Source organism: Odocoileus virginianus, chromosome 17, assembly GCF_023699985.2.
Source record: "Odocoileus virginianus isolate 20LAN1187 ecotype Illinois chromosome 17, Ovbor_1.2, whole genome shotgun sequence".
In the NCBI taxonomy this organism is placed as follows: Eukaryota; Metazoa; Chordata; class Mammalia; order Artiodactyla; family Cervidae; genus Odocoileus; species Odocoileus virginianus.
In genome coordinates this window covers 43,318,958-43,332,594 of record NC_069690.1, presented here as the reverse complement: position 1 = coordinate 43,332,594, position 13,637 = coordinate 43,318,958, and the positions used below count along the sequence as shown (strand labels likewise).

Sequence of the window (13,637 nt, the reverse complement as noted above, 5' to 3'; positions counted from 1 at the left end):
GGGAAACTATTAAACAAGTTCAATAAAGCAATTCATGAAACTTCTGGTGTCTCCAAAAAAAAAAAAGAGTATAAGATAACTCAGCCTCTATTATAAAGTAAGAGAGTAAAGTAAATGGACAAGAAGATGACACAATAAATATAAACTTAACTGTCATTCCTTTGCACTATGGGAGAACCAAAGGGCTGAAGACAGTGAGAGAGAAGTTAACAGCTAGCTAACATCTGAATACTTATTATTTGTGTTCAAAATATGCCAGTCACTTCAGGGATCTAATTTAATGATCACAACAATGTTGGAGAGCAGGTAGTAAGAGCTAGGAAAAAAGAAAAGGGAACAATAACACTGATAACTGGTATACTTAAAAGAGACAACTACAAACTTAAGAGAATAAAAAACCCAAAGTGTCACCACATTTCTTCTATAACAACAGACAGAAACAGAGACACATAAAAACACTCTGAAGCACAGTCTGGTGCAGTGCTGCAATGGTAAAAATATTCTGTATTAGTGCAACTAAACACGTCAGCACTAGTCATATGACTACTCAATACTTGAAATGGGGCTGGTGTGGGTGATGTACTGAATTTTTTAATTCTAATTTTAAATAGCTACATGTGGACAGTGGATACCATACTGGACAGCACAGAGTAAAATCAGTTACCAATAAGAAGGAGAGAAACTAAGACTGGCCAAAACAAAATACAGCACACAACTGCTCTCTTCTGCCGACCAAAAGACACAAGGAAGAGTTTTAAGGGACAAAAATTATGATCTGAGAACTTGAAATACAAACTGTTGCTAAAATCACTGAAGAACCACAAATTCAAATTCAAAACTCACATAAAGAAATTCCCTCCTGGTCCACTGGGTAAAGACTCCGAGCTCCCAATGCAGGGGGCCCAGGTTTGATCCTTGGTCAAGGAACTAGACCCCACATGCTGCAACTAAGACCCAGTGCAGCAAAAAAATAAAAGGTACATGAAGACATTCAACACACGCTGAAATACTGTTATCAAAATCATCCTAAATAAGTATACTTTTATGTTATTTCAAAAACCATGTAGAAAACAAAACATTAAATTTATTTAAATTTAATGAGAAAAATGCATACAACTAAATGAGAAAAATGCGTACAACTAAACATTAGTATTAAGAAAAGTAAAATGAAAGACAAAAAACTACTGGAGACAGGAGTCACACAAAGAGGATATAAATTTATTAAACTGTACTAGACAGTTTTTTTAAAAATCAACACAACAGACCACAAACATAAGCAGAAACTATAGAAACATTTTGACCAAAATGCTATAAAAATTAATAGTTCATAACAAACACTTAAAAAGAAAAACTAACAATTCAAAATCTAAAAACTCAATTCTTAACTCCTGGGAAAAAAACTAAAAAACTCAAAGGCAACTTACAAATAGCAGAAAAAAAACTTCCTTCACATATCAAAGGCTGTGGAATGCTACCCAAAACTACACTCAGAAGAAAATTCAAAAAGTTAAATGCTTTTGTTCTTATGTAACAAAGAACAAAAAATAAATTAACTAAGCATTTGAATGAAGGCAGAGAGGGTGAGAAAAACCAAGACCGCAGGAAGGAGTTAACAGCAAAGAACTGATCTTTGAAATGACCAATAAAATAGAAAAATTGCTGACAAGACTGATCAAGAAAGAGAAGACAACGATACTGTAAGTGTCCCAGTTCATTTTTAGCTGTCCTACATCAAAATTGATAGTGACCTTCTGAAAGTATTGCCATTCAAACCAGAAATGTCTCACTACAACCCATTATTTAACACGGTTCTAAAAGTGAATCCAGACAAGGAAAAGGAGTAAGTAGTAAATAACAAGGTGTCATACTGTGTGATGACAGAAAGCCAACCTAGAAAACCAAGAACAATCAACCAAAAAACACTGGTAGGAAGAGTTCAGAAAAGTGTTCAATTTCAAGATAAATACCTAAAAATCAACATCATTTATAAAATAACACTAACAGAAAAGATCTCATTTCACATGACCAAAGTATCAAGAATATAGATAACATGTAAGAATTGAGTGAAGAGATAAAATACTTGGAAACATAAAGAAATTCTGTGTTCCCTTAACATTGTAACAGTATTAATTCTCTATGAAGGATTTCCCATTACAAATCCAATGCAATGGTTATGGTGGAAGTCCACTATTAAAGTAAGGCTCTATTCACCATTATCTGTTAATCACAGAATATCAGTTCAAAGTATTAAAAAAAATTCTTTTGACTTGAGGACAGTTGGTAAATAAAATATTAGAGCTTCTACTTCTACTTATTTTATATCAGCCTTCCAAAATTGTGTATGTGTCTTATAATCCCATAAAAGTTTAGAGGCTACTGCTCAAAGCCCTGGGTGATCTCTGAACACTCCGCCACTAGAAAGTAAGCTCCACAAGGGCAATGGCTTTTGTTCACCAAGGAAGCCCAGGTGTCCTGGAACACAGAGGGGACCCAAAACTGCTGAATAAATTTGCTTGGCAAATCCATCACCAAATGAGAGAGGGCAATATACTCGCTCAGTATCACTAATCAAGGATCCATTGGAGACACAGTGAGCAACTAAGAGAGAGAGAATGGCCTTTGTCTCCAACTAGGGCAGAACTCCAGCATAACTGCTAAAAATCAGCAGATGGTTTATTTCCCAAACAAAAATTCCTTCTTTGTCTTATTTCCCATGTAGCTTATTTCTGCATATGTCAGGAAGATTCTGTTTTAGACACTGGCACTGGACCAAAGGATCTTTAGTATGCTTTGTATGTTTCCCCCTTATTTTGAATACACATAGGTACCTTCAAAAGTACACCAGTTTTTAGGCATGAACAGGAAGAAAACTACTGTCAATAGCAACAAGAAGCCTTGCTACTTCACAGATATAAGAGTCCAGGAGGCTATCCTATAACTTCAGAAAAAGAATATTTTCTCCATGAGGCAATGTTGGTAGGTTTTGTTTTTGTTAAAAGCATCGAGGGCATGGCCAAAGCTACTTTCTTATACTTAACAGTATTATACTGTTTTCTTTGCTTTTCCAATATAAGTTCTTCAGCCTTTCAGAAAATAATTTAGATTTATGTAACTATTAATAAAAATTGATTCAAATGTCAATATGAGAAACCCATCAAATTCCTTTCTGGTAATTTGGTAATGCAGGTAGTCTGAGGAAGAGACGAGAGAAACATTACAGCCTGATAGGTAATTTTCACTAATACGTTTCTTTTTAAAAAAGGTCACAGCAAAGACATACAGTCCAAATGCATACTATAACAAAACAAGTCAAACACTGAAAATCTACTGTCCAAATAGTAATCGTTGCAACAATTACCCGCCTCTTCCTTGTCCTCAGTTTTCCCACTGACAAATATATTGCAATAGTGTTATCTTAAGAAACATTCCCCTCAAACAGGCTATTTCTCTACTCTCCGTTACAGAAACATTCTCTGAAAGTGCTATCTCTGGTGGTTTGCTCAATTCCTTCCCTCCCATTCTCTTCAGAACCTAATCCAGTCAGAATTTCACTCTTCTACCGATAGATAACAAAACTGCTTACAAAGGTCTCAGGCAACCTTGGCCCCACAAAATTGAATGGTCAAGTCTAAATCTTCATCTAATTTGACCTTTCTTCAGCATCTAACACAGATGATCATGCCTTCCTTTCTGAAACATTTTCCTCACTTGCCTTCTCTATACCACATCTCCTTGTTTTCCTTCACTAGTCATTCCTTCCCAGGCTCCTATCTTTCACATCTCCAAGGCTTAGAATGAAAAAATGCCTCAAGGCTGAATTCCAGCATTCTCTATTCTCCTCCTCTGCTGCCTTTTTCTCCTCAGCACTTAACACTACTGAAAGTGAAAGTTGCTCAGTCACGACCAATTCTTTGCAACCCATGGACTATACAGTCCATAGAGTGGGTAGCCTTTCCCTTCTCCAAGGGATCTTCTGAACCCAGGTCTCCCGCACTGTAGGCAGATTCTTTACCAGCTGAGCCACAAGGGAAACCAAATTTAACACTACAGAACATGCCAGATACTTCATCTATTGTTTTATCTACAAAAATTCTTACCCTAGTGAAATAATTTAGTGGGTAGAAACAGAAAATAAAACAATAGATGTTCATGTATTATTTTCTGTTTCTACCCTTTAGATTATTTCACAAGGATAAGAATTTTTGTCTGGTTTTAGTGTTGTACCCCCAGTGCACAGAACTCTATAACAGCTTATTGGAGGAGCTCAAAAATTTTTGTTGTTGTTGTTGAATAAATGAATTAATAAAAATGAGATCTCCGAAGCATTCTGGGGTGGAGTGGGGTGTTAACATGCTCCACACAAAAACTATTAAGCGGCAGTGCCACAATTCAAACCGAAATTTGTCCTCTTCAGAGTCAATGCTCTTAATCACTCCTTGTTTGCTGGTTTTTTACTGGAGTACTATTTCACAGGTTTTAGAATAAATCCAACCCTGCTATTTGAAGAGTCAGCAATCAAAAGTTTCCTGTAGATAAAATAATTTCCATTTTGTCTGTGAAGACAAACATTCATTTAGTATCATCAACTATAAGAGACTTTAATGGAGATTCTCTTTAATGGAGATTCTTAAAAGTAAAGCATTCCACAGTGCCATTTTCAGTGAAAACAGTAAGAAGACATACAGCTCTCCTCCATGTAATCGATGGGAGAACTCACAATCTCCTCTCTTCCAATTCTATTAAAAATCTCAAGCCAATTATTTCCAAACCTGGCTGAGGAGTCACCTAGGAACTTTCTAGCTTTTTGAAAATGATTCCCAGGCCCAACTACAGAGCAAACCGAACCAAAATCTCTAGGAAACAGGGCTTAGGAACCAAGTATCTCCTAAAACTCTGCAGGAAGCCTTGTTAGTTAGCCAAGTGTGGAAAACACTGGTTAAATGAACCAAAGTTGGCAAGAACTAGTACCTCTATCTGAGCACCTGGCTCACGCTAACAAGGACCAGGTCTCACTGGTACTGACCTTCTTGGAAAGAGGCACAATGCTGCTGGGTCGAACAAGCCTTCGTTTCTTGCAGCTCAGCACAGGACGGGTTCGGGCTGCCACGCAGGTGCCATCAGTTGATGATGAAACTAGATTCAGTCGTTGCTTTTTATGCAACTGTTCCTCAGCATCAGAGTTGTCACCTGGAATGTGGTCTGCCAAGACAGGCTGAAGACTACACAAGGGGAAGGAAGAATATTTACTTCACAGAAGATGGAAAGAAACAAAGCCTCTAACATTGGTTCAATCACCTCTACTTGTAAATGCTTACAGACACAAACAAGTGTTCTAGAGCACAAAGAGATCACCTCTTGATGCTTATGTCTGCTAATCTAAATGGGGATGCAGTGTCTGTGCTTATTTGTGAGGCTCTTTGGTGGATGTTACTCTATCGTGTCTAAAAAATGCAAAGGTCAGTAAGTGAACTCAGGAGGTTCTAAATGATTTCAGCTTTCTTCAACAACAAAAACAAAATTTTAAGTCTAGAGAATTATAACTGGTAAGAAAATGGTGAACTTTTGCAAATGTTAATAAGCTGCCTGAGAACCAGTTCTACTGGTGAATCTTGCCTATTAGGGATGTGTACTCACTGTTCACTTGCAGAAGGATTCCTTATCCTTCAAAAATACAGATTTATATTTATAGCCTTTAGCAATCTAATCTGTTCTAGAGTAGAGGATTTTACTTCTGGGGAATTCTACAAAGACAGAGCTAATCACAATAATTCATAATAACTTTAGGACTTTCAATTTTTCTCCATACTGGGACAATTTTAGCCCACAGTAAGTAACAGGAAAATACATTAGCATGCTACTTAAAATACACTTGCTACAGTAGGAGGCATGCACAATATTATGAAGTGATAAGGTTTCTGCTTCTTTAAAGCAGGGTTAGTCCTGGCTAGGCATAACTAAGCCTCAAACTCATCTTTTACAAGACTGATGAGCATATAGAAGTATGCAGAAGAGATAAACTTACGTGTTAATAACTCCATTGACAGGTCTCAACGCTCCACACGATTTAGCAGACAGTGACTCTGAAGGATGACCAGAGGCACCGTGGTTTTCCAGTGGCTGAGAAACAGATTCGATCTTAACAGAAGAAAAACAAAAATATATCATCAACATTTAACCAGTAGCATTAGCCTGAAAAGCAGCACCGTTTCATTTAAATGAAACACCTAACATTTTTCACGAGCAGCTTGAGCAACAACTCATTTGTGGAACACAATTTCAGTATTTCTTGGATTTGTGACTCCTGGGCTGAAGTCTTAACACATTCCAAATAAAAGCGTTTTCAGGCCTTAAAAAAAAAAAAAACAAAAAACAAAACCCTCGTATGACTGAGGAAAAAAAAAAATTGAGCAATCAGCTTTTGCTTTGGAGAGGAGAGGTGAGGAATTAAAATATTTAACAGACTAAAAGCAGTAAAGTGCCCACTGAGAGGGAAATGGCCTAATGATTCCAGGGAATGGAAGCACAGCAAAACAATTACATAGTAACAAGTGTCTTCAAGTTTTCAACCTAAAAGTCAAGAAGGGTATATAAGTTCAGTAGAAGACAAGAGTATATTTAAATGTAGTTAATACCTGTTTAACTTCACAGAATATGTTGGAAGCTTGTTCCTAGAAAACTATACTAAATATATATAATAAAAGAAATAATTAATAAAATGTCAATGAGTAACTAATAACTATCTAATGCTACCAGGTAAGAACTAATGTTTGGATTATACAAATCAAATTCAATTGACTTTCAAACAATTTTTGAATCTGAACTGCATGGGTCCACTTATACGTGGCTATTTTTAAACAGTAAATATTACATTACTACGCAGTACACACTCTAGCTGGTTGAATTTGGTGATGTGGAGGAACCATGGATAAAGTGGGCCAACTATACACTACACGTGGATTAAATCCAGTGCTGTTCAAGAGTCAATTGTATACGCTTAGAATTTTAAATATAAAATGAAAAAATGGAGGTGGGGGGAAAAATCTGGAAAAATTTGAATTTTACTATTTCAAAACAAATGATATTTACTAGGCTAAAAGGGGGCTACCCAAGTAGCACAAGTGGTAAAGAATCTGGCTACCAACGCAGGAGACCCAGGGTTCTATCCCCAGGTCAGGAAGATCCCCCGGGGTAGGAAACAGCAGCCTGCCCCAGTATTCTTGCCTGGAAAATTCCACAGACAGAGGAGCCTGTCAGGCTAGAGTCCATGGAGTCACTGAGCGACTGAACACACACCATAGGTTAAAAGGGGCAGGGGCAGCCACGAGATGTCAGTCACATGGAGCATATGAAGTACTGGCAATAAAGCAACAGTTCAGTTATCCAAGGGATATCAGAAAACGGCTGTGGTCTCTGTCTCCTCCTTACATTCAAACTGACTTTGGGGTGTTTTGATGCTCCCTTTCCTATAACTGCTATCAGGATGTAGCGAAGCCAGTATTTTGATGCCGAAATTCTATTTATCAGTATCGCTGAATTTTTTTTTTTGATCTTTATACCCACCAGGAGAAAATGCCAAAGTATCTGAAGGCCTGAGAGCAATCTCAAGAAAGAACAAGAGATTGGGAAGCTGATTTTAAAAATTTAATACAAATTATCCAAAAATCTAGATCAAGGAATACAGACAAGACACATGAGTAAATCACAATGAGTAAACACTGGGAAAGCGTTCTGTCTTCCTTGTTGATGCCCTATACGTTTACTGATGTACCTTGAACAACTAATTATATTAGTCAACGACACCAAAATCATGGTACATGTGGCTCACGTACTCACTGCCTTAAAAATCACATTGATTTCCTCTTGGAAAGTATGTGTAAGAGTTGTACTTTGGCCACCTGATGTGAAGCACTGATTCACTGGAAAAGACCCAGATGCTGGGAAAGATGGAGAGCAGGAGGAAAAAGAGGCGACAGAGGATAAGATGGTTGAATGGCATCACCAACTCAATGGACATGAGTCTGAACAAACACTGGGAGATAGCCAAGGACAGGGAGATCTGGCCTGCTGCAGTCCATGAAGTCGCAAAGAGTCAGACATGACTTAGAGATTGAACAACAATGAGCTGCAAAGATGCTTGTATCTTCTGACAAAGTATGTTACTCCCTCTTAAAATCTATCTTAAAGAAATAGCAAAATGTTTAACAGAACATCCCCCAAAATCTTACACATAAAGGCAGTCATTGAAATGATATGGATCAATAACCTAAATACTCAACACTTGAGGCAGAGTTTTAAATCCAAAATATTTTTAATACAATTTTGGTGACAAAAAATGTACAAAGACAGAAAACGACAAGGTAAAAATAGTGTTACAGAGGCAGAATAAAACGAATACTGAAGTTTTCTTTATATTTAGATAATATTTTTACAAAAAAAAAGAGAGAGAGAGAGAGAGATAAACCCAACCAAATACTCTCCTGAATGCCAGTGAGGATTTACTATTCAGGGAACACCTCAAAAGGCCCAAACAAATATTAACATCATAGTACATCAAAGAACAGATGATTTAAAAATTCAGGCTGGTGTTAACTAGCAGATATGTAACTCCAGCCATGTTAACAGCTTTCCTAGATTTCAAAAGTTCTGCTTTAGATGAAAAAAGTTTCCTGCGAATGTGAAAATGCTATGACTATGAACTTTCTGGTACTGATCTGAAGAATCTGTCAACTTTATATTCACTTAAAACAATAGCTTTTAGCATTAAATTACAACAGAGATCTGGTTTATGTATGTACATGTTTTCACAAGGTCCCACGTTTAAGTAATAGGTTGACTCTCCATTTGATTAAGATTTACTTTCTAGGAATTATGGAGAACTAACCACCAACCAAGACACCTGTCAAGACAAAATGTTGCCATTCTTTAACAAAACCTCATTTCAAAACAAGCTTACCTTTCTTAGCTAATTAACCTATTGTTTTTCATGACTATAGATGTATAGTAAATTTAAAGGCCATTAATCTTCAATGTGCATTTCATTGTTTTTCTTAAGAGAAATCTGAACTTTCCTGGGGGTAATTCAGTCCCCAAATTAAAATAGAAGTCAACAGGCAAAACATTATTTAGCACAGAAATGTTAGTCAATGATACAGAAGCACACAGCAATTAAGAGCAAGAAAGTCAGAGAAGAAATGTGCTTGGATTTCAGTTTCAACCATGTAAGTAGGTGCTGAATATTTAGAAGGGATCTGCTTAGAAACCCTGGGATAGTCTACGTGTAATCACCCTCAAGTCCCAAAGCAGGGCACTGGGGCAACTAGGTTCATCATCCATTCGCAAATTCAAAGAGCTTAAAATATTAACCCCAATCCTCTAGTAAGTGTTTCATCTAGAAAAATACAACTCACAGTCACATGTAATTTTACTCAGTGCTTCTTAAATGCATTCACATTGCCTTAAGAAAAAGTGAACACTCCTTATCTTGCAATCCAAAAGGCTTCAAAGACAGGGTAGAGAAATATTAACAAACACATCACAAATATTAAATCCACACACTAACATAAGCTTGACTGTTACTACTGCAGTGGTTTACTAATCAGCATTTTCAGGACTCTAAGCATGAATCAGATACTTGTCATCCAATGGGAAAGTGTAAATAGGAGTTGTTACAGAGCTTCTCTCAAGCTTTATGTGATGTTCAGATACACTCTGAGGGTACATGCATCTGACACCAGGGAGAGGAAAAAACCTGAAGTGGTATACAGAGTACTTCCGTAAACCCCCCTTTTTCTAAAGTAGAGCCCCAGGAGATTACCTTTTGGGGCTATCTTAGAGTTAAAGGTACCAAGGAGGGTTACTGAAGTGATTTTTCCCCCTGATTGAAAGGATCAGACATAGGCATGAAATGATTAACATAGCAGTGAGATTCCATTTTGTTATTCCTATAAAAACAGGCATCTGTTTTGATTCATTGCTCTATCCTCTTGGCCAGATCAATCAAGTGCGACAAAGAGCCCTTAAAGAAAAACTGGATTAAATTAAGGTTTACTGGGGGTAGGTTTTTCTGGGATCTAAGAACTCATGTCCACTGAATTTCTTTTACTAAAAAGTAGAGAAAGTAAAAGGGTAAAAAGTCAAAAGGCATACAACTTAAAAACACACAATAAATCTCTAGATGTGTAATGCAAGACATATGTGTATGTATCTTTAGTCATTTAAGTAATGCCATGCCACCATTGCTTGAAATACCATTTTTCTTTGTCTAGAAAAATTAACAGTTCTGTTCTGGTTCATTATTGCTTTCTGACAGATGTTATCAAAATGGAAAGAAAAGGCTACCTGGATATAGAGAATTCAACTTTCATTCCTGGGGTAAAATGCTCTCCATCCCAAAGATACCCAGCATGAACGTGAACGTGAAAGTCGCTCGGTTGTATCTGACTCTCTGCAAACCCATGGACTATTCAACTCCATGGAATTCTCCAAGTCAGAATACTGGAGTGGGTAGCCTTTCCCTTCTCCAGGGGATCTTCCCAACCCAAGGATTGAACCCATGTCTTCCATATTGCCAGCGGATTCTTGACCAATCCAGCATAGTTTTGCTTAAAATAAACAAAATATTGTTGGTCCACAAGGAGTATACCAGTCATTTTCACTAACTAGCACCATGGTCAGAAAACTGTGCTAAAGTGAAAATGGAACTTTCCACCAAGCTACCTTCCGAGGCTTCAACTTCTGTATGTAAAATGTGACTATGTGCCTCACTTTCCTGTCTCTATACTGAGGTTGAAATATAAACTATAATTATATTAAAACAACCTTGAACTATTCATTTATAAAAACAAAACCAGCATAATACAAGTCCAAAGACCACTAAATCTAGTATCTATATTTACCAACACCGTTGAAAATCTTTCTACTGAACAGTAAGAATTTATATGACTGTTTTTGCAATTACTTATTTATCCACAGCCCAATATGCACTAGTGGTAAAGAATCCACCTGCCAATGAAGGAAACATAAGAGATACAAGCTTTGATCTGGGTCAGCAGACCTTCAATCTGAAGGGCATTGCAACCCACTCCAGTACTTTTGCCTGAAGAACCCCATGGACAGCCTGGTGAGCAACAGTCCAGGGGATCACAAAGACTCAGACACAACTGAAGCAACTTAGCATGCACGCAACTTACAGCCACCTGGGAAACCCCATGCCTCTAGTCTTTATCTCAAAACCCTCACAGGGCCAACGCACCCTTCATTGTCCCTGGTTGACTAAAAAACTTCAAGGAAAAGAACCTTGTTCCTGTGTTACCAATGGTAGAAAGATTATACCTTACATGTTTAAAAAGAAAAAGTAAAAAAAAAAAAAAAAAAAAAAAAAAGAAAGAAAAAGAAAAAGTAACAGCTTATATTTTTGCATGCTTTACTTCTGGGAAAGGTTCACTTGTTAACCCCATCCATTTTACAAAGTGAGGAAAGGATAAAAGAATGATACTTATTTTGCAAATAGACGCAAACAAACAATGACTGCATTGTCAAAAGCCATAGAAGCAATCCTTTCAGTAAAACAAATAAAAAACTCAAACCTAGTCTTTTAAAAAATATTTACCCAGTAATTAGCTTTCCTGTAAGAAAGGAGATATAAGTAAATACACATGTATCTGCTCATCTGTGCAGCAGAAATATAGGAAGGAAGGATAGTGCAAAAACTAATGAAACTGGAAGCAGGTTGGAACACAATGGAAAGAAGGTGGAAACAGGAACAGAGCTACAGTCTTTTGTATAGCTTTAACTCTTAGCACGGTAGTATATGTTTCACATACTCAAAAACTAATAAATATCAACTACTGTGTGTGTATGGGCAACAAGAAGTGAAATACTATAGTAACAAAAGAACCTAACTATTACAAAATAATTGCATACTCATACTGAAAGGTGTGAAGAGGAAAAGAACTAACGTAACTTCTGGAAATAGTTATTTTGACTGTATATCATTGAGCTAACGTACTGGATACAATATTGTACTCTAGTTAATAAAGATATTTCTCACAGGAGTATAAGATAGCAATTTTGAAACTACTTTATATGGTACTAGGACTGAACAAATAAGTATCAGTAAGGAAGGAGAAAGACACTGGTGTTAGATTGGTATGGAAAGAGAGGAGGAAGGGATTGATGTTAGATTGGTATTAGTATAAACTCATGGTTTTGAGTGCACATACAGACGGGTAGAAAGCAAAATATATATGTGTATTTAATGTATTTCCTAACTGTGTTGAGAAGTCTCAGATAGAAGCAATGACGCCAAGTAGCAGTGAGCATAAGAAGTATCCAGATTGTAGTCTCAAACATCTCGTCTCCAAAAAAAAAGAACCAGGGCTGGAATAAGTACAATACAAGATGAGTCCGGGATATTTTTGGGTGGAGAAAGTGAATACTTAAAATACAAGGGGGGGAATATTGAAAGGACATGGGCACCAATCTGAAAAGAGGTTCCTATGCCAAAAGCTGAGACACTTGGAAGTGAATAATGAAAAACAGTAGTAGTTAATAATTTTATTATTTATTTTATTTATTTTAATAAAATAAAATTAACAACCATAAAAACATTTCTGAAATAAACTGACTAACCAACTAAATAAACAAATGAGGGAGAAAAGACAGCTCTTCCTAGCAGAATTCCAATGAACAAATGTGGAAAATAGAAAATCACCATTTAGTCAACACCACAGTAATGATCACTGCAGTAATTTTGCAGGTAAAATCTACCGGTGGATGATAAAACTGTGGATTAAAATATAATAAGCAACAGAAAAATGCACAGAGTCCCTCCATGACATAGTCAATTATAAAGGAAAAATACTAATTTTACTGGCACGTTATTGCCTTAACCAAGTGAAAAAGCTATCACCACCATCATGTACCCCTAAAATGGTATACTGAGAAGGGGACAGTATCACTTCGATGATATTACTGCAAAAAAAAAAAAAAAAAAAAAAGGCATAACCTTTAACGGGAAAACACCCGGTGACTCCAATCTAAGCAACATTACACAAAATAACTTACCAGCACGGTTGTGCCAAGGTCATGAAAGACAAAAACTGAGGTGTTCTCACACACTGGATGAGATCTAACAACAATGTGGAATGTGGGATTTTGGACCAATAGGGAGAGGGGCACGAGCACACATAAATGAAACAATGAGTGAAAGGGGAATAAAACCTGTAGTCTGTGTGGATGCCAGTTCCTGGTTTGGACACTGAACAATGGCTATGCACGCTGTCAACGCCAGGGGAAACCGGGTGGAGGAGGAGGACGCGGGGGCCTGTGCTGCTTCTGCAACTTTTCTGGAAGTCTAAAGGCCATTTCATTCATGTACATACCTATTTGTTTTCCTTAGATCAAATAGAAAACAAGATATGGGGAAAATTCTAAAAATGAAAGAAAGAAAACTCGTCTTGGAATTCAGAAGGAAAAATTAATTTTGGTGTTGGAGAAACAGAAAAAGGCAAGGAATCATTAAGATGGAGGTTTGACCTAGGCTCTAAAGATACAAAAGACTATGAAAAAACAACAGCTTCATCTTCACTACAGAATTAAAGGGGTAATTCAGACAGCATTTTCAACATCTTTGTAAG

At 36.8% G+C, this 13,637-nt stretch overlaps 1 protein-coding gene across 5 annotated transcripts in view; it reads right to left on the bottom strand.

Annotated features, from left to right (window-relative positions):
• KANSL1 (KAT8 regulatory NSL complex subunit 1) overlaps nucleotides 1–13,637 on the bottom strand; it is a 171,090-nt gene that overhangs the window by 28,886 nt on the left and 128,567 nt on the right. For all 5 annotated transcript variants that reach the window (XM_020882785.2, XM_020882913.2, XM_020882993.2 and 2 more), the window contains 2 exons: nucleotides 6,023–6,135; nucleotides 5,024–5,219 (listed from right to left, as the gene is read on the bottom strand). In XM_020882785.2, coding sequence (XP_020738444.2) covers nucleotides 5,024–5,219; nucleotides 6,023–6,135 — 309 coding nt within the window. The remainder of the gene's footprint in view (nucleotides 1–5,023; nucleotides 5,220–6,022; nucleotides 6,136–13,637) is intronic.